We start from the raw sequence: 18,508 nt of genomic DNA, 5'->3' as shown, positions 1-18,508 counted from the left end.
AATGTAGAACTAAAGAATATATATCACTGATAAATGAGTGAGTTCTAAGAATAAGACAGGAAATAAAAAACTAAAAAGTCAATTGAAATTACAAATTCAAACTATAAAGATTAATATCTACTTATATATTTAAAGATTGATATCTACTTGAAACTCCGCCCCATCAATAAAGTCATGTTATGACATAAAAAAATATGAGAATTAAAAACGGAAAAAACTCTAACAATGATGTAACAATTCGGGAATAAACTATTTTATATTTCATCAATTATTTTTCCCCTGCTTCCTAAAGGTTTGGAGGTGCCTTATGATAACAATCGAAAATTAAAATAAGAGAGAGAATCCAAGATGGCTGCTCGGGTAGGCACCTAGCCACAGCCGCACACAACAATTTCAATAAAATACAACTAAAATATAAAATGGACATTGTCCAGAACTACAGGAAAGTCGACTGACTGGAAATTCTACAACGAGAAGCAAGGAGAAAACCAGAAGTAAGCGAGGAGGAGCTGTAAAAGCCCAAGGTACGGATACACGCGGCGCGCGTGGAGAGGACAGAGCCGGAGAGGAGGGAGGCCGAGTGCCTGGCTGGCGTTCCCTAGAGGGAAGGAGATAAACACTCCGACTGTGCTGGGCCCCCAACTGCTCTGAACCCCCGTTCTAGGCCAGACCCCAGGGACCCAGGCTCATCCAGTGGGAGCTGGGCTGTAAGGCGAAACCCTGGGAAGCAGGGAAAGGAGGTCCAAGAGGCGTGCACACTGCGCGCAGAGAAGGGACGGTCAGCTGTGCCGTAGGACTGCCCTGGCGGGAAGGAGACAGGGGCTCCAGACTGCTATGAACGCCATCTCCAACTCCACTTCCAACTGAACTGAACCCCAGTTTCGGGCCCATTACGGGAGAGCCTACACTGTTTGGTAGCAGGCGAAAATCGAGGGCACCTTTCTCTCAGAGGTGCTTGCAACAAGTACTGAAGGACCCTGAGTCTCAGGAGTCGCATAGGGCGGGGCTGACGGAAGCCAAGGCTGTAGGCTCCACCCTGAAACTCCGCCCCATCAGAAAAGCTGCCTGCGAAGAAAATGCCTAACCCTAAACCAAATAGATCACAAACAAAAGAAATGGAGGACAAAAAGCGACTGGATATAGAGTTCAAAACCACACTTATAAGGTTTTTTCAAGAGTTTCCTAGAAAAGGCCGATAAAATAAATGAGACCTATGAGGATATGAAAAGGGATCAACAAGAAATAAAGAATACATTGTCTGAAATAAAAAATATTATACAGAGTCCTAAAAACAGAATAGAAAATCGCAAGAATCAAGTCAAAGATTTGGAACATAAAGAGCCAGAAGACACTCCTCTGCAGAAGCTAGAAGGCAAGAGAATCCAGAAAATTGAAGATAATGTAAGAAACCTCTGGGACAACTTCAAACAATCCAACATCAGAATCATGGGGGTCCCAGAAGATGAGAGAGAGCAAGATATCGAAAACATACTGAAAGAAATAGTGACAGAAAACTTCCCCCACCTGGGGAAAGAATTGGACTTACAAGTCCAGGAAGCACACAGAACTCCAAATAAGAGGAATCCAAAGAGGACCACACCAAGACAAATCATAATTAAGATTCCAAGAGCAAAGGACAAAGAGAGAATATTAAAAGCAGCAAGAGCTAAGCAGGTGGTTACCTATAAAGGAGCACCTATACGATTGTCAGCTGATTTCTCAACAGAAACCATGCAGGCCAGACGGGAATGGCAAGAAATATTCAAGGTGATGAATAGCAAGAACCTACAGCCAAAAATACTCTACCCAGCAAAGCTATCACTCAGAATAGAAGGTCAGATAAAGAGCTTCACTAATAAAAAAAAAAGCTGAAGGAGTTCATCACCACCAAACCAGAATTATATGAATTGCTGAAGGGGGTTCTTTCAGAAGAGAAAGTAAATAAAGATAAAAATTATGAACAACAAATACGTAACTATCAACAAGTGAATCTAAAAACCATGGAAATTAAAAAAAAAATCTGATGAACTATATTAACTGTTGAACATAATAGAATCAGAGGTATGGAAGGGGAGTGAACTGACGATTCTTGGGGAAAAGGGGAGAAGGGAATGTGGGAAGAGACTGAACATAAACTGCACCTATGGATGAGGACAATGGCGGGTGGGGAAAGGGCAGATGGTGGGGTGGGAAGGGGGGGGGAAAGGAACACTTGTAATAATATGAACAACAAAAATTTATTTAAAAAAAAGAATATTAATCATATCTAATCCTATGTAAAAGAGTAATATGCATATTGACCATCACTTCATAAAAAAAAAAAGAAAATTAAAATAAGAACTTAGAAATAAGAAAACTGACAGGTTAATTAGTTCCCACTTATTTTAATAATCATAAAAGAGAGAGAGAGAGAGACAGACAGAGAGAGAGTGATAGATAGATAGTCATTGATCATATATATTTCAGTGATCTGACTAAAAACTAATGTATTTTTAGTCAGGTGGCTTCCCAATACAAGTTTATCAATTCATGATCTTAAAAAGAAATTAAACTTCCAGTGATAAGACCAATAAGTATCAGCCAGAGATGTAATGTAAAACATGATGACTAGCTAACCCTGGTAATGTGACATATAGAAAAGTCATTAAAAGAGTAAATCCTGAGTTCTCATCAAAAGGAGAATTTGTTTCCCTTTTCTTTTTTTCTTTCTTTTCTTTTTATTGTTTCTACATGAGAAGATAAATGTTAGCTACACATACTATAATAATATAAATTAAGACATCATCCTATACTACCTAAACATATACAGTAATATGTCAATTATTTCTCAGTAAATTTATTTATCCATACTCAATAAAATAAACCTCAACCTAAACCACAGACCTTATACAAAAATTAAGTGAAAATGGGTGATAGACTTAAAAGTAAAGTGTAGAACAATAAAACTTCTAGAAGATAACATCAGAGGAAATCTTCAGGTCCTAGAAGTAGACAAAGAGCTCTTATACATGATAGTTATTCATGACAACAAAAGCAAGATACACACAACAAAAAAATAAATTGGACTTCGTCAAAATTAAAAACCTTTGTTCTATGAAAGACTGTTTAGAAAATGAAAAGGCAAGATACAGACTAAAAGAAAGTACTTGCAAAACATGTATCTGACAAAGAATTTATACTAGAATTCAAAAATTTAAAAAAAATCAACCTAGTTAAAAAATTAACAAAAGACATTTCACAAAATAGATATATAGGTAGCAAATAACACTTTAAAAGACTTTTTAATAAAATTAGCTATTAGAAAAGGTAAATTAAAATCACAGTGATATATCACTACATACGTATTACAACTAACATTTAAAAATTGACAAAACCAAATGCTGGCAAGAATGCAGATAACTGTATCCTTCATAGATTTCTGATCAGGATGCAAAAGGTTACAAACATTATGAAAAGTAGTTTGGCAATTTCTTAGAAAACTAAACATACACTTGCCATATAACCCAACAATCACGCTTCTAGGCATTTTTCCCAGAAAAATAAAACTCATCCATAATAATTCATATCTTAGCTTTATGGCAATATTTTTTAGAGACAAAAACTAGAACCAATCCAAATGTCCTTAAACAGATGAGTGGATAAATAAACTCTGATACATCTATACAATGAAATACTCTATGTAGCAACAAAAAGGAACAAACTATTGATTGATATATACAACTTGGACAGTTATCAAAGGCCTTAGGCTGAGTGAAAAAAGGGCAATCTCCAAAGATTACATGTTGTATGATTTAAATTATATATTATAACATTCTAAAATAAAATAAAAATTATACAGATGTAAAACAGATCAGAGACTGCCAATGTTTAGGGGCAAGGGAAGAGTAAAGAGTATAAATATGAAGGAATGAGAGAATTCATTTTTTTGATGAGATAATTATGTATCTCATTGTGGTAGTGTTTAATATCTACCAGTGATAAAATTACAAAAAAGTATACACACAAATAAGATCATCTCAAATAGCCATTTTATATATTAATTTAGTTGGGTATTATGAATTATAATTAAAAACAGACACAAATAGAAATAAAGTTAAAATAAATTAATTTTAAAAAATTAAAAACTTGCATATCATTTTGTTTTGGAATTGTTATTTGTTTCATAGTGAAACTTGAAATGTACAGAATAAAAGTTGAGAAAACTTTAAAAAATTTTTAAATTAAAAAAAATAAAAACTGGTGAAATTTGAATGAGATCTATAGACTGCACTAATGTCAATTTCCTGGTTTTGATACTGTAATACATGTAGTTAAGAAAGATATTACCACAAGGGCAAGACTGGCAAGCCATACAGAAACCTTCTGAAGCCTTTTCCGTACTATTTGGGCAACTTCCTGTGAATCTATAATTATTTCAAAATCATTTTGTCTTTTAAAACTCCAGTCTAACACAATTGACAATTCTTTAAGTTCATGATATTTGTAAATACTTTTAAAGGTTCTTTGAACCTGCTACAAGAAAATTTATAATACTCTTGTTTCTAAACATTTCCTGCTTCTGTGTTGTATTTGTGAGTAGAGGTTTACATAATATGCAGGGATAGCATATAGTTTTCAGTAAAAGGTTCTTTATGGAAGTGAAGCAAAAAGAGACCAGTTGGCTTCATTATATTCCTATCATTAGCAAGTACAACTTAAAACAACAAAACAACACTGTCCAGTGTAAGAAATGGTTAAGAAAATGAAAGACTTGCATTTGTAAAAAATAAATTAAAAAAAAAGTATATCAGAGATTTTTAATGCTGAAAGAACTAAAGAAAAAGTACAGAAGTGACAAACATGAAATAGTTTTAACCTCCAGAATCTGACATTAGTTACTAATGATCTCCAATTAGTAGTATAGAATGATCATGGGTAATAGACCAATAACCTCTTAGGAAAGAAAACAAATATGAACCCAGATAATTGGGCTTCTATTCTAACATCAAACAGGAATTTCATTATTCCACAAATTGCTCTTTAGTCCTATTGAGGGAAACAAAACAGTAAACATGTCTATTATGACAAAATCCTGTATTTATATTAAAAGTCTGTGTTAGGTATATTGTGAAAGACAATAGTTACACATTTTTTTAAATATATTTTATTGATTTTTTACAGAGAGGAGGTGAGAGGGATAGAGAGCTAGAAACGTCGATGAGAGAGAAACATCGACCAGCTGCCTCTTGCACAGCCCCTATCAGGGATGTGCCCGCAACCAATGTACTTGCCCTTGACCAGAATCGAACCTGGGACCCCTCAATCCGCAGACCGACGCTCTACCACTGAGCCAAACCGGTTTTGGCAATAGTCACACATCTTAAGGTTTAAAAACCAAAAGCACAGAGAGGCATAATGCTAAAGCCCTCATAAGCTTGTATGTCATTAGTTAACAAAAGATAAAGTGTTCTAAAGATTGGGCACATTAGCTGACATCTTTAATTTAGTTGTTCTTTCTAATCTAAACACTATATTCTCCAAATAACTTAATAAATCAGATTGTTTCTAATGAACCCAGAGGATATAAAAGTTATTAGTAATTAGGTAACTAATTTCCTCTAAAAACACCCATATTTTTTAAGATTAAAGTATCTATGATTTAAAAAAAGAAGATAGGGATGCTCCCAAATTTTGGGGCCAGGTGACAGGAAAAGAGAACAGTTTGTTTTGGAATAGGGCGGCCAAAAGTCCTTATATTTTCTGCCAAGAGAAGAGTCCAGGAAAACAGTCAGGTCTAGTAAGGATCCCGGGATTGGTGATATTAAAAGATACGGCTGTTTACTTCTCTTGGTATATGGAGAACTACAACATGGTCTCTCAAGGACTTTTCATCTTTAGCCAGATGTAGTCTCTCCTTCGAAGCAAAGGAAAGAGCCCTGGGGAGCTGTGATGAATGAGGCAAAAGGACATTTCTCAGGTGGATGTGTGTGCAACTAAACGCCTTGATTATCCAGGCACACTTTCAACTGAGGATGACTATGGCACAATTTTGGTCGATAATTTGTAAATAAAAAAATTAGGTGGATTTTATAGAAAAATTAATATATAACCAGCTAAAATGAACACAGTGAGCTGGCACATGCTCCTAGATGTGCCCTCCCATCTTCTAAGCATAAAAATAAAGACAATAAGCGAATGATAGTAAAGCCGAAGATAAAAAATGATGGGTCCTTGCTAGGAACCAAATAACTCCACTTTCTTTGTAAAAATACAAATCTCTATTGTAAGTAACTCAGTTTGTTAATTGTGTGTAAATTGAGGGTGTGTTAAGTTTTCTGGTGCACAGATCTAAGTGTGTAATAGATTTTACCATATTTCTATAAAAAGAACCTATGTTCATTATACAACTATTTATAATTAAATATAACCTTTGGTTAGTAGCTTATTATTTATGAAAATAAAAATGAATTAGATTGATAACATTAACATGATTTCATTGGTAAAAAACAAAACAAAAAAAATGAAATTTAATTCACACTTGCTAAATATTTGACATATTTGCAAACTTCAAGTTTACCTACACAAAAAGTATATTTGTAGACTTGGTTTCTGATTATCATATTTTATACTATAGACTAGGAGTATATTCCTAAATATTGTGTCTCATTTTAACTTATTGTTCCATAGGTCTACTAAAACACACATGAATATTCCATTACTTTGTATCATCTTACTATAAAATCAAATGTATTAAAAATATGTTAACTAAATTCATCAAATGAAGAAGAAAAAAAAGATAAGGCAAGACATAGGCTTTCATTTTATTTTCTTATTAACACATTATATGTTCAGACCCCAGTGGATAATTCTTTCATTTTCAAACTTTTAAGCTGCTATTATGTACTTTTTCTTCTTATTTTCAAAGTTATTCTTGCTATTAGTAAACTCACCGTGACCATTCCTCCAACCATCTAGAGTTCAAGAGAGAAAAAAAAAAATCCTTGCAGCTGTTTGATGCCCAATAATATGACCACTTAGCAATTAGATGAAAGAAAAAGACAGAAAAGGAAGATCAAGAGAAGAGTGATTTGGACTTTCTGCAGGCTAGCATTTACCTCTCTCAGGAAAAGGTGCTTTGTGCTCATTATATCCTGGATTCATCTTGCCTTCAGCTTATAGTACATTGGCAATTGCCTTCTCATTGCCTTTCCAAATTAAGGATCAAAGTTTAAACATATTATTTTCCTTCTCTACTACATTATGATTAAAATTACCACCTCCTCACCTCATTCACACAATTGCTCTACTGGGAAAAAAGAAGGAACGCCCTAACGTAAAGATGCCATTAACCAGCAAAATAACAAGTTGAGGGAAATTTCTGGTCACATTATTTATCTGATGGTTGAATTCAGGATACTGAATTAAAGAAGCTAAAAATAAGAAAATTTTCTGAAACTAATATTCTAGTAAACATTTAGGATAGAAAGTTAGTTTGCTAATACTATCGTCGTCATTAAATGACTGTTACTTACTTACTGAGCACCTTTACATGTATTCTTGTCTTCCAGACACACCTACAAGGTAGGTCTCATCCATAGTTTACAGAGAAAGAAACATTTTAATAAAATATTTTGAAACTATTTTAAAACTATTTAGCACTTAGGACAGTCAAGCCTTATCTTGTTCTCATACTTGGAACATGGTCACAGCAATAATTTTATATATTTTTCCATTTTACATGTGAAGAAACAGTTTAGAATCTATATTATTATCATTCAAACATCAAAACTCAATCAAGTTTTACAAGTTATAAGTTACCATATCTTAAACAATCCTATCTATTAAGAGTAATATGCAAATTAACCATCACCCCACTATACCCACAAGCCACGCCCACAAGCCAATCAGGAGCAAATATGCAAATAAACCCAACCAAGATGGCTATGGCCACAGAGAGCAGAAGGGAGTCTTGGGTTTCCCTGGCAATGGAAGAAGCCAAGTTTCTGCCTGTCCTTGCTGGCCTAAGCCTCCAGTCAAGGCTACAAAGTTTCAATGATAGAAGATACATAAATCCAAACAGAAATGGCAGCAGCCACGGAGCTGGTAGCTGGAAAGAGCAGGAGGCTAGGGTTGCTCTGGCAATGGAAGAAGCCAAGCTTTCCTCACACCCTGGCCCGCCCAGGCCTCCACTCCAGGCTACAAAGTTTCAATTATAGAAAATACATAAGTCCCAACAGAAATATTGTAGCTGCCAGCCACAGAGGGAGCAGAAGGCTTGGCTCCGCTCCAGGCTACAAAGTTTCAATTGTAGAAGATTAATAAATTCCAGGTACCAGGGCCTCTGCTTGGGTCTCTGGGGGGGTGTGGCCAGCCTGAAAACCAACACAGGCCCCTCACCCAGGCTGCCCCACACCCCAAGGGAATCCCCACCCTTATCCAGGACATCCTTCAGGGCAAACCAGCTGCACCTCCCCCACTCCCAATGCACCAGGCCTCTATCCTATCTAATAAAACAATTATATACAGATTGACCATCACTCCAACACACAAGGTGGCTGCCCCCATGTGGTCAAAGATCCTGCCCCCATGTGGACACAAGATGGCCAGTAGCGGAGGGCAGTTGGGAGGGACCAGACCTGCAAGGGAGGGCAGTTGGGGGAGATTAAACCTGCAGGGGAGAGCAGTTAGGGGTGACCAGGCTGACAGGGGAGCAGTTAACCATCAATCAGGCTGGCAGGGAGTGGTTAGGGTGATGAGGCTGGCAGGTGGAAGCAGTTACGGGAATCAGGAAGGCAGGCAGGTGAGCAGTTGGGAGCCAGCAGTCCTGGATTGTGAGAGGGATGTTCAACTGCCTGTCCAGGCCCAGTCCCTTAAACTGGCAGTCGGACATCCCTCGAGGGATCCCAGATTGGAGATGGTGCAGGCTGGGCTAAGGGACGCACACCCCCCATTCACGAATTTCATGCACCAGGCTTCTAGTGTAAAATAAACTGCAATGGAATTGTATAATAAATTATTGAATGTAGACTGTATAATAACCTGTTCAATGTGGAGTTTTACCTTTTGTCAATATACTGAATACCTGTTACCATAAACACAGAAGAGAATAGGGCTCCTTTTGAATATTAAACACAAAAGAACCCTGGATTCAAAGCAATAGTGAGCATCTATTGATGAGCAGACATCACCACAAAAGAAGATTGTTCTACAAAAAATAATAGTATTTACCCACCTTTTTTGCTCCAAAGAAACTTTTCAAAAAACCAAGTGCCTATACTTGTATATGAGGATTTCTAGTACCAAGAATTAACTAATCAGATACAGACACCACCTTACTATGTAATGTGACCAAAAATATACAATTTTATTAGATGGTCTATATATTTATGGTTCAAGACATGGCATTCACATTGGATGGCTATTGTGTTGGCTGTTGTCATTATTTTATTTAATGATCTGAGGGAAAAGGGGCCAGTGTCCCTGACTAATTAGTCAGGTATTGCAAGTTTCAAAAATTCTTGGGGCACATCAATTGAAAATCACTGACTTTAAGTGTCAATTCTCAGGAGTTAGTGCAGCAAGTGCCAGAGCCTAAACAAAACAAAAATGCTCCATCAAGTCATTTTAAGGCACTCTGAAAATGAGAAGAGGTCTTAGCCCTTTGTCCATCACTGCAGAGCATTCAGGAATGGCTCCTGAGTTAGCAAAGATCTCAGTTGCAAATGGCAAATGAATCTACTAGTAAAAAAAAAAAAAACAGGCCAGGTACATCTTGCAATCTGCTTATTCTTTCCTGCCTGTTAAGAGTCATTGGAGTCACTGACATTTTATTTTCTTTAGAGCCCACAACTTAGGCAGCACTGGCTTTATATGGCACATCTCTACACATGCTGCAGGGCACAGCTTAGAGATTTCGAGTATGCCTTCCCTAACTTATCCCTGTTCTTAAATGTCTTTCTCATTGCTTGTCTACCAACTTGAACACCCCATCCTAAGGGTAATCATCCACTGTAATGTAGTTAGCTGTCTTTCTGCTCTTTTGTATCCTCCATGAGATTGTTTGCTTTCATAGGAGGGCCCTTAATAGTTTGCTCTCTGTTGTATTCTCAGTCTGTAGAGCCATATCTAGCTTAGAGGAAACAGTGTAATATTTGAATGGGCAAATGACTGAATAACTGTCTTTTGACCCTTTGTCTCTTTTCCATACTATTGAGTCTTAGGTCAACTCACCGGAAGCTAAAAATGTTGGGGATGTTAGGATGGATGGAAAGAGGAGAAGCATTAATTACCAGGAGGTGATGTGTGACAATCTGGGGAATGGAAATATATGTTCAAATAAAGAGAAAATCAAGAAAATCATTGTTAATTAGATCCTTCCATACTCCTGAGACTAGAGGTTTAATCACTGAAGGAATAAGTTTGAGAGAGCCTCAGGTCAGATTGAGTGCCCAAGAATGGGAGGAGAGGTTTTTGTGAGCTCAAATGTGTTAAGTATTATTAGAGTGAACATCTCTATTTTGTTAGCAATAGCTTTTACATTGATAACTATTCAGAACTGGAAAGTATTGTAGTTTGGCTTTTGTGTTATCAGTAACCACATCAAAAACTAAGTCTCACAACACAGACATTTTATATCAAAACTGTAGCATGCCATGAGAAGATATTGAGAAAATTTGAAAAAGAGGTACTATTATGAGGTTGGTTTTGTAATTCAGGCTAGAGATGCTAATGACTTAAGTAAGATGAAAACAGTAGAAAAACAGAAGCTATGACTAACTAGACTAGATTAGAAATAAGAGAAAAGGAGGGAGAAATAATAATTAAGGATAATTCTTAAGTTTTAGACTCAAGTAGTTGATAGATGAAGATACCACACATTGAGACAGGGTATAAAAGGACAAACAGGTGTGGCATAAAAAACACATAAATTTAGTTTTATACATGTTGAGTGTTATTCTTATAGGACATCAAAATGAAGATATTTATAAATATGTCTAAGACCAGGAGAGAGATTTAGGGTACAGATAGATATGGGTAGCCTCATCACACAGAAGGAATCCATGAGATGAATGAGAATGCTAGGAAAAGTATATAAAGTAGAAATATATATAAAAGTGTCCACGGAAGGCCCTGAGAATATCCTGTATTCAATGGTCAGAAAAAGCTGCGAGGAAACCACCAGAGATGATGGAAGAAAAACAAGAGCTGCAGTATCATGGCTTTGAGGATCCAAGAAGTGGTCCAAAATGTCCAATGCTGGAGGTATCCAATAAGTTACCACCAAGAAATCAGTTTGTGAACTTGCTGAGAACAGTTTTAGTAAAGAAAGATTAATCCCAGCTGCAGCAGTTACTATCCATGTCAACTAAAGCCAGTCACCAAATCCCAGGTTCCTCATCTGTAAAACAAGAAAAACAAAAATGCCCTCTCTTCCTACCCTCTGGTTTTATTATGAGGATTAAATTCAATAATGTGTGTGAAGCACTATATAAACTTTATATAAACTTTAAACAGAGTGTACAGACAAGTATTATTGCAACTGTATTGTTTTTCAGGCTGTTTTCAGCAATATCAATTCTCTCTCTCACTTATATGGCTCAGAAGTCACATTTGACTTGCACTGGCCAATATAACTGCAGAAGTGACTCAGGCAAAAGGTGTTAAGAAACAGTGCATAGTACAACATGTTCTCTGTGCCTTGCCACTGACACTGCAAAGGCATGTTTCAAAACAAAGCCGTCATCAGCATAGATCCTTGAGTGACTGGCATGAGGAAAGCCCTTATAACTCACATTGATATGTTATATGTGGACAACTAAATGTTGTTTTAGTTGTCCACATATAACAAACTAGCTGGTTTGGCTCAGTGGATAAAGTGTTGGCCTGGGGACTGAAGAGTCCCAGGTTCTATTCCAGTCAAGGGCACATGCCCGGGTTGTGGGCTTAATCCCCTGTAGGGGGCATGCCGGATGCAGCCAATCAATGATTCTCATCATTGATGCTTCTATCTCTCTCTCCCTCTCTCTTCCTCTCAGAAATCAATAAAAATACATTTAAAAATAAATAAATAAATAAATATTGTTTTAAACAGAAAGCTGTTGGAATTATGATCACAGCAACTAACTGCGGTATATATAACAGGTGAAAGAGAGAGAGAGGAGAGAGAGAAAGAGAGAAAGAGAGAGTGTGCACGCGCGCGCGCCCAGAGAAAAAAATCTCATCATGGGCAGTAATCAATGAGACATCATACAGGCTATCACTCACTCTAATGTACTAATTTTTATTTTATGACACAAAATAATTCACTAATTCTCACACTTGATTCAACATTTTTATAATTACAGAAAAGATAAATAATAACAACAAATATGCATAACAGAATTTCTAATGAAGGTAAGTTGGTTAAGAAAGAATGAGATAGTCCACCAAAAAGAAATTGCCTCCCCCTCTCAATTATTATATACTAGGGGCCCAGGGCATGAATTTGTGCACCTTGAAAGGAAGTATGGGCTGCAAGGCTGCGGTAGGCACAGGAGAGGGTCTCGGCCCATCCTCCATGCCCCCACCTGGCCCCTCCAAACAGCGGTCTCTGGTCCCCTGTCTGCCAGCAGCCCTACTAACCCTGCCACAGCTCCCATGTGCTGACGGCACTGGCCCCACTCACACCCATTGATGGCATGGAGCAATTGGGGCTGGCACCAGCAGCGGGTGTAAGAGGCGCTGCCAGCCCTGATTACCCCCTCAGGAGAAGGGGGATGTGGAGAAGCCCTGAGGAGCAATTAGGGCCAGCAGCCACCTCTCGCACCCACTGACAGTGCCAAGCGATCGAGGCCGGTGCTGCACGCCATCAACGGACACAAGCAGCGGCTTCACTGCAGCAGGTGTGAGTGGGGCCTGAACTGACAGCAGGGGCAAGCGCCAAGTGGGACCAGGGCTAGCAGGAGCAAAGAATTTTCAGTAACCACCAGAGTCTCACCCTGATGACAATTACTGGCACCCCACCTTGGTCTGGCACCCCCGCTCACCTGCTCCACCATCCCGCCACGGCTGAACCCCACCATGTTCCACACACTGCTGCCTGCTACCTGTCCCCTGGTGATCAGCACATGTCATAGCAACCAGTTGTTCGGTTGTTGTTTGGTTGTTCTGCCATTCAGTCTATTTGCATATTAGGGATATATATTATATATATATATATATATATATAGATATATAGATATATAGATATGTAGATATATAGATATATAGATATATAGATATATAGATATATAGATATATAGATATAGATATATATAGTTATTTACAGTCCATATTTTTCCTCAATCCTTAGTAAGCATACTTTGCACTAAATGTTTGACTGTTTGTATATTTGTGTTAGACCAAAGGCACACTGCCCAGGTGAATTATCCTATTTAATAAAGAGGGAATATGCTAACTGACCATCACACCCTCACAAAGATGGTGGTGCCCACAGCCAATAAGAAGGGAATATGCTTATTGACTGCCACGCCCCCAAATATGGCAGTGCTCAGTCCCCTCAGCCCCACCAGGGCAGCAGGCACATGGCATGGCCGCTCCACCCACCTTCCTCCAGAGTCCCCAGTCCCATCAGCCCTCCAACCCCCCAGGGCAGGCCCAAGCACAGAAAAGCCTTACATGGCAGCTGCCCCACCTCCCAGGGCCACCCGAGGCTCAGGTAACCAGGGCCGGCCAAAGCTTGTGCTGCCAGCAGTGGCAGCAGCAGAGGTGTGATGGGAGCATTGCCTTCCCCTGATCGCCAGGTCACCTCCTGCCCCTGAGGGCTCCCGAACTGTGAGAGGGGCCAGGCTGGGCTGATTTCTCATGCACCAGGCCTCTAGTTAGAAATAAACAGAAAATAGGAAAAGTACAGAAAACCAAACTTTATGAAGGAGGAATTGTTTATTCTTCAGATGTGAACAGTAAAAGTTCTGCTGCCAAACGCCAGATTACTATTTGCTATGCCTAAATGGAGTGTGTGTGCTGGAAAATGGTAATTTCTCAGAACCAAGGCCGGAAGTAGAATCCAGGTGGGGCAGAAGGGCCCCATGGGACCAGCCCTCTCACCAAGAACTCTGAGCTGCCCTCACTTCTTTACTCTGACCTTGGCCCCTCTCATTAGCTCTGATAAACCATGAAAGAGGATTATAACTGCTTCAGTCCTAATGGGGTTGAAGTGAATTACTTGAAATAGTTAAGAAGGGATGTTTGTCTTCTTGTAATTATTTTTTTTAAAGCAGGAGGATAGGGCACATTGACAAAACATTTCCATGTCGTAACTGTTATTTTACAAAGCATGGTGGCATCATTAATAAGCACATCAAAAATGTCTGACCATCATCTTTTGCTCTGAAATTTTTGGCTACTTCTATGTCAAATCCAATCTTGAACTATCAAGATTATTAACTGTTTCTTTGAAAGCAATATTGCAAATACTGAAAGCAATTTCACAAGGCTGTTACATATATATATATATATATATATATATATATATATATATATATATATATATACATATATATATATGGCTTACATAAGAGGTTAATGATCTGATTAACTGATCAACAACTCAAAGTGACTACTTTGAAAAGCACTCATTCTTTAGAATATACCAACTCTGGAATAAGATGTTGTATTCAACTTTGTTTGAATCTTCTTAAGGACTCCTTAATAAACAGCTGCTGAATTGAATACAGTCACAAGTGATAATACAAGGTCATGAACTTAAGATTTTTTTTTTCAAATTCCTTATCAACTGTTTCATTATCCCCAATGCTGTTTCTGCCTTGATGTTTTCTGTTTCTTGTACCTTCTGTGGCCAAAATTGTTTTCATACAAGTGGCTTGGCTAAATGCGCAGAAACCATTAAATCACAACGTACCAAATGTAGTACTATAACTTATAATCTTAAAAACTATACTTTTTAAGTTGAGCTGACTATCCCAGCAACTCAGTGGCAGTACACCAGTTTACTGCAGCAAGAGACAAGCTGAAACTAGAGCATCCTAAATCAGCTTCCAGAAGTTCCCCTTCCTTTGCCTTCCCCAACCCCCTCCACTCCTGGGCAGCAATGCCAAACTGTCAGCTGACTCATCCGCCTCGGGGAGGGAGGAATTGGCTTGGTGTTCTCCGAGGGTGGGGTATATTAGCAAGAAAAGAATAAGAGCTGCCAGAAAGAATCCTGATGGATATGAAAAATCACAGTATTTGCTATGAAATAAACTAGAAAAATGTTAAGCGCAGTTACACACGCAGGATGCACGCTGATTCACAGGCCTCCGGTGCGCGGGAGGTCGGAGGCCCAGGGCGGCGTGGCCTCCCCCGCAGGCGGAGGGACCAGCATTGGGAGCCCCAGCACGTCCTCCACGGCGCTCAGGCGGACTCCGAGGGGGGCGGGGGCGGGGGCGGGGGGAAAGTTAGCTCAGCCCACCCTCCTCCGGCCCAGGGCTCCGAGCGTCCGCTACCAACTCCGCCAACCGCGGGAGCTAATCACCAGCGCCCACCCCACGCCCACCCGGGGAAGGCGATGCCCTCCGCGGCCCCCGGACGGCGCCCACAGGGAGGGGGCGGAGCCAGAGGGGCGGGGGCTTACCGGAGAGGCGGGGCTTATGGGAGGGGCGGGGCCACGCGCCAGAGCGCTCGTCAGCCTCGACCTGAGCCTGCGCGTGGAGGCCCCGCCGCGCTGAGGCCGGGGTGGGGGAGACCCTGGCGGGGTCGGGCCGTACCTGCGCTGGAAGTCCTGGGCGAAGGGCTTCAGGTACGGGTCAATCTCCAGGAGCCTGGCAAGTTCGGGCACGTCCGCCAGCGCCGCGGCCAGCGCCGCCTCAGAGCCGGGGGCCGGAGCCGGAGCCGCCATCTTCCGCCGCAGCCCGAGTAGCCGAGGCCCGAGCGGGTCGAGTGGAGCCGGAGCGGGAGCGGGTCCGGAGCCCAGGAGAGCGCGAGGGCGGGGCCGGGCCCTTTATAGCCCGACGTTGCCCGCCCGCCCCCGCCGGCGGGAGGAGCGGCGCCCGGGCTACGGGGGGGAAGCGCACGTCCCCGGAGGTGTCCCCCCGCCCTGGGTCCACCCTCCCGCCCCGCCCTCTGCCCCTCCAGGCCGAACCCCAGGGGGCGGGTCCGAGTGGACCTAACTCAGCCTTTCCTCCCAACCCCCACCTGGTCCTGGCTGGGAGCACACACACACCCCCCTGCACATGGGTATAAGTTTTCTTGAAAGGGAACTTTCTTCTCAAAGTTCGTGGAACTTCGGTTTGTCAGGGCAGTGCTTCAGACAGATAAATTCCGTGGGAAACCGCCGAGTATGGATGTCAACGCCGGCCCCTGAGTTGCACCAAAGAGGAGGATCCTGCAATGGGTGCTCTGACCCGGAGCTGGTGTGCGGTCCTCAGGCCCGCGATGGCTGAGGACTAAAGCCACTGCGAGAACTTTCCTCACTCCCCGCACCTTAGAAACAGGAAAATAGTGTTTGGGGTGTAACAGACTTAAAAGAGAAAACAAGTGGAGACCAGCTTTGAAAAGGTCCTTATCAGACTAAACCAGTTTAGACATACAAGCAAAGCTTAGCTTAGTGTAGCGTCTATTGCAAGAGTGGTTGGACTCTGCCTTTTTTTGCTCTGCCTTTGGAAATTATAAGCAACGCTTGACGTTTTTCCCCAAGATTGATGTCCATTGGTTTTACTTGGGCTGTTTCTGAACTTGTGACAAAACTAGCCTTGATGAGAGAAGTGGTAAAGGGAAGAGCTTTATATTGGAATTCAGCTGTGCCATAAGGAAGTGATACAAGAAATTATTCTCTCTTTTGGCTTAAACAGACTCGGTAGTTTCCTCCACTTTGAATTTATTTATGTTCTTTCATTCCCATCAGCTGACTTGCCTCTAGCTCATTGGAATCGGACCCACCAATTGGAAGGAGTTTCCAAGCTGATTTGTACCTAGAAACTGGACCAGCTTGGGAATATCTGTCCCAGTTAAGAACTGGGTGTAGAGAATATAGGGGTTGTGGACAGGGAACAGTGTTGATCAGCCAAGGGCCTTGAATTTTAAAACATCCAAAATGTATTTGCGTGAACAGGTTTAAAAGGTCTTGAAAGATATCTAGTAACAGAGAACCTCTAATTGAAAGATTGAAGGACTTGGACAACCTTCAGAATGGCATGCCTGATTTTCCATAAAGGTGACAACATGTAAATGTTTGTCCCGTAAAACCCTAGAGACCCCGTGCACAGGATTCGTGCACTGGCCCTCAGTGATGGTACAGCTCAGGTCTGCCAAGCAGCTGTGGACCCGCCCTCTGAGCAGCTGCTGCCTGGTCCAGCATCTTCTATGGAGCCAGAGTACTTGCCTCTCCAGGGGATCCAGTAGGGCCCGGCCCAGGGAAATAGCACTGAGAGGCGACAGAGAAGGCTTCAGTCCCACAGCAGCCACAAACACACCTCCCAGTCTCTGGGGTCAGCTCTGTGAGCCCAGTGGCCTGTCGGCATCTGGAGGAGGCGATGGAGTGAGGAGGAGGAGCCTGGGGCAAGGAGACATCAATGATTGCAGCCCAGGTTCCTGCCCATTGGCCTGAGCAGCTGCCTATGAGCAGCTGCTCATCCCATTCAGCCGAGTGGTGCCCCCACTGTCGTAGCACACTGACCACCAGGGGGCAGCTCCTGCATTGATCATCTGCCCCCCGATGATCAGTGCACGTCATAGCAACTGGTCAACCGGACATTCTTATTCCACTGTTCAGTCACTGGACTTTTATTATATAGGACTAGAGGCCCGGTGCACAAAATTCATGGGGGGGAGGGGTGTCCCTCAGCCCAGCCTGCACCCTCTCCAATCTGGGACCTCTTGGGGGATGTCCAACTGCACATTTAGGCCCGACCCCGCAATCCAGGACTGCTGGCTCCCAACTGCTCTCCTGCCTGCCAGCCTGATCACCCCTTAACCACTCCTCTGCCAGTCTGATCAACACCTAACTGCTTCCCTGCTGGTCTGATTACCACCAACTGCCCTCCCCTGCCAACCTGGTCACCACAATTGCCCTTCCCTGATAGCCTGGTTGCCCCTAACTGCCCTCACCTGCATTCTTAGTCACCCCCAACTGCCCTCCCCTTCTGGCCTGGTTGCCCCTAACTGCCCTCCCCTGCTGCCCATCTTGTGGCAGCCATCTTTGACCACATGGGGCAGCTATCTTGGGTGAGGATGTGACGGTCAATTTGCATATTACCTCTTTATTATATAGAATTGTTTACAGTAAACAACACTTTAACTCAGAAGCAGGATATCCAATAGATGCACATATCTATATCTCCAACCCTAAATTTTTCTCATAAATCCAGGATTGTATCCAATCTCCACTCAGTTGGCTGAGACACCTGAACCAGCCATCTCCAAAATATACCCTTTAATCAGTGTACTCATCCTTTCTGTTAGCATCCTTATACATGCAGCCTTCATCTTTCACTTGGACTAACATACCCAACTGTTTCCCCCTCTTCTATTGTTTCGCCTAATCCATTCTCTAGTG

At 41.4% G+C, this 18,508-nt stretch overlaps 1 protein-coding gene across 2 annotated transcripts in view; it reads right to left on the bottom strand.

Annotated features, from left to right (window-relative positions):
* Nucleotides 1-16,020, bottom strand: part of GBE1 (1,4-alpha-glucan branching enzyme 1) — a 285,247-nt gene extending 269,227 nt beyond the window's left edge. The window contains exon 1 of one of the 2 annotated variants that reach the window (XM_045584062.1): nucleotides 15,723-16,020. In XM_045584062.1, coding sequence (XP_045440018.1) covers nucleotides 15,723-15,853 — 131 coding nt within the window. In that variant the 5' untranslated portion in view covers nucleotides 15,854-16,020. The remainder of the gene's footprint in view (nucleotides 1-15,722) is intronic. The other variant, XM_036444398.2, reaches the window with a different exon arrangement.
* Between the last annotated feature and the right edge of the window lie 2,488 nt (nucleotides 16,021-18,508).

This window comes from Pipistrellus kuhlii, unplaced genomic scaffold (genome assembly GCF_014108245.1).
Source record: "Pipistrellus kuhlii isolate mPipKuh1 unplaced genomic scaffold, mPipKuh1.p scaffold_m20_p_2, whole genome shotgun sequence".
Taxonomy (NCBI): domain Eukaryota; kingdom Metazoa; phylum Chordata; class Mammalia; order Chiroptera; family Vespertilionidae; genus Pipistrellus; species Pipistrellus kuhlii.
The sequence above is the reverse complement of the archived record's forward strand: the minus strand, read 5'-3'. Positions and strand labels throughout refer to the sequence as shown.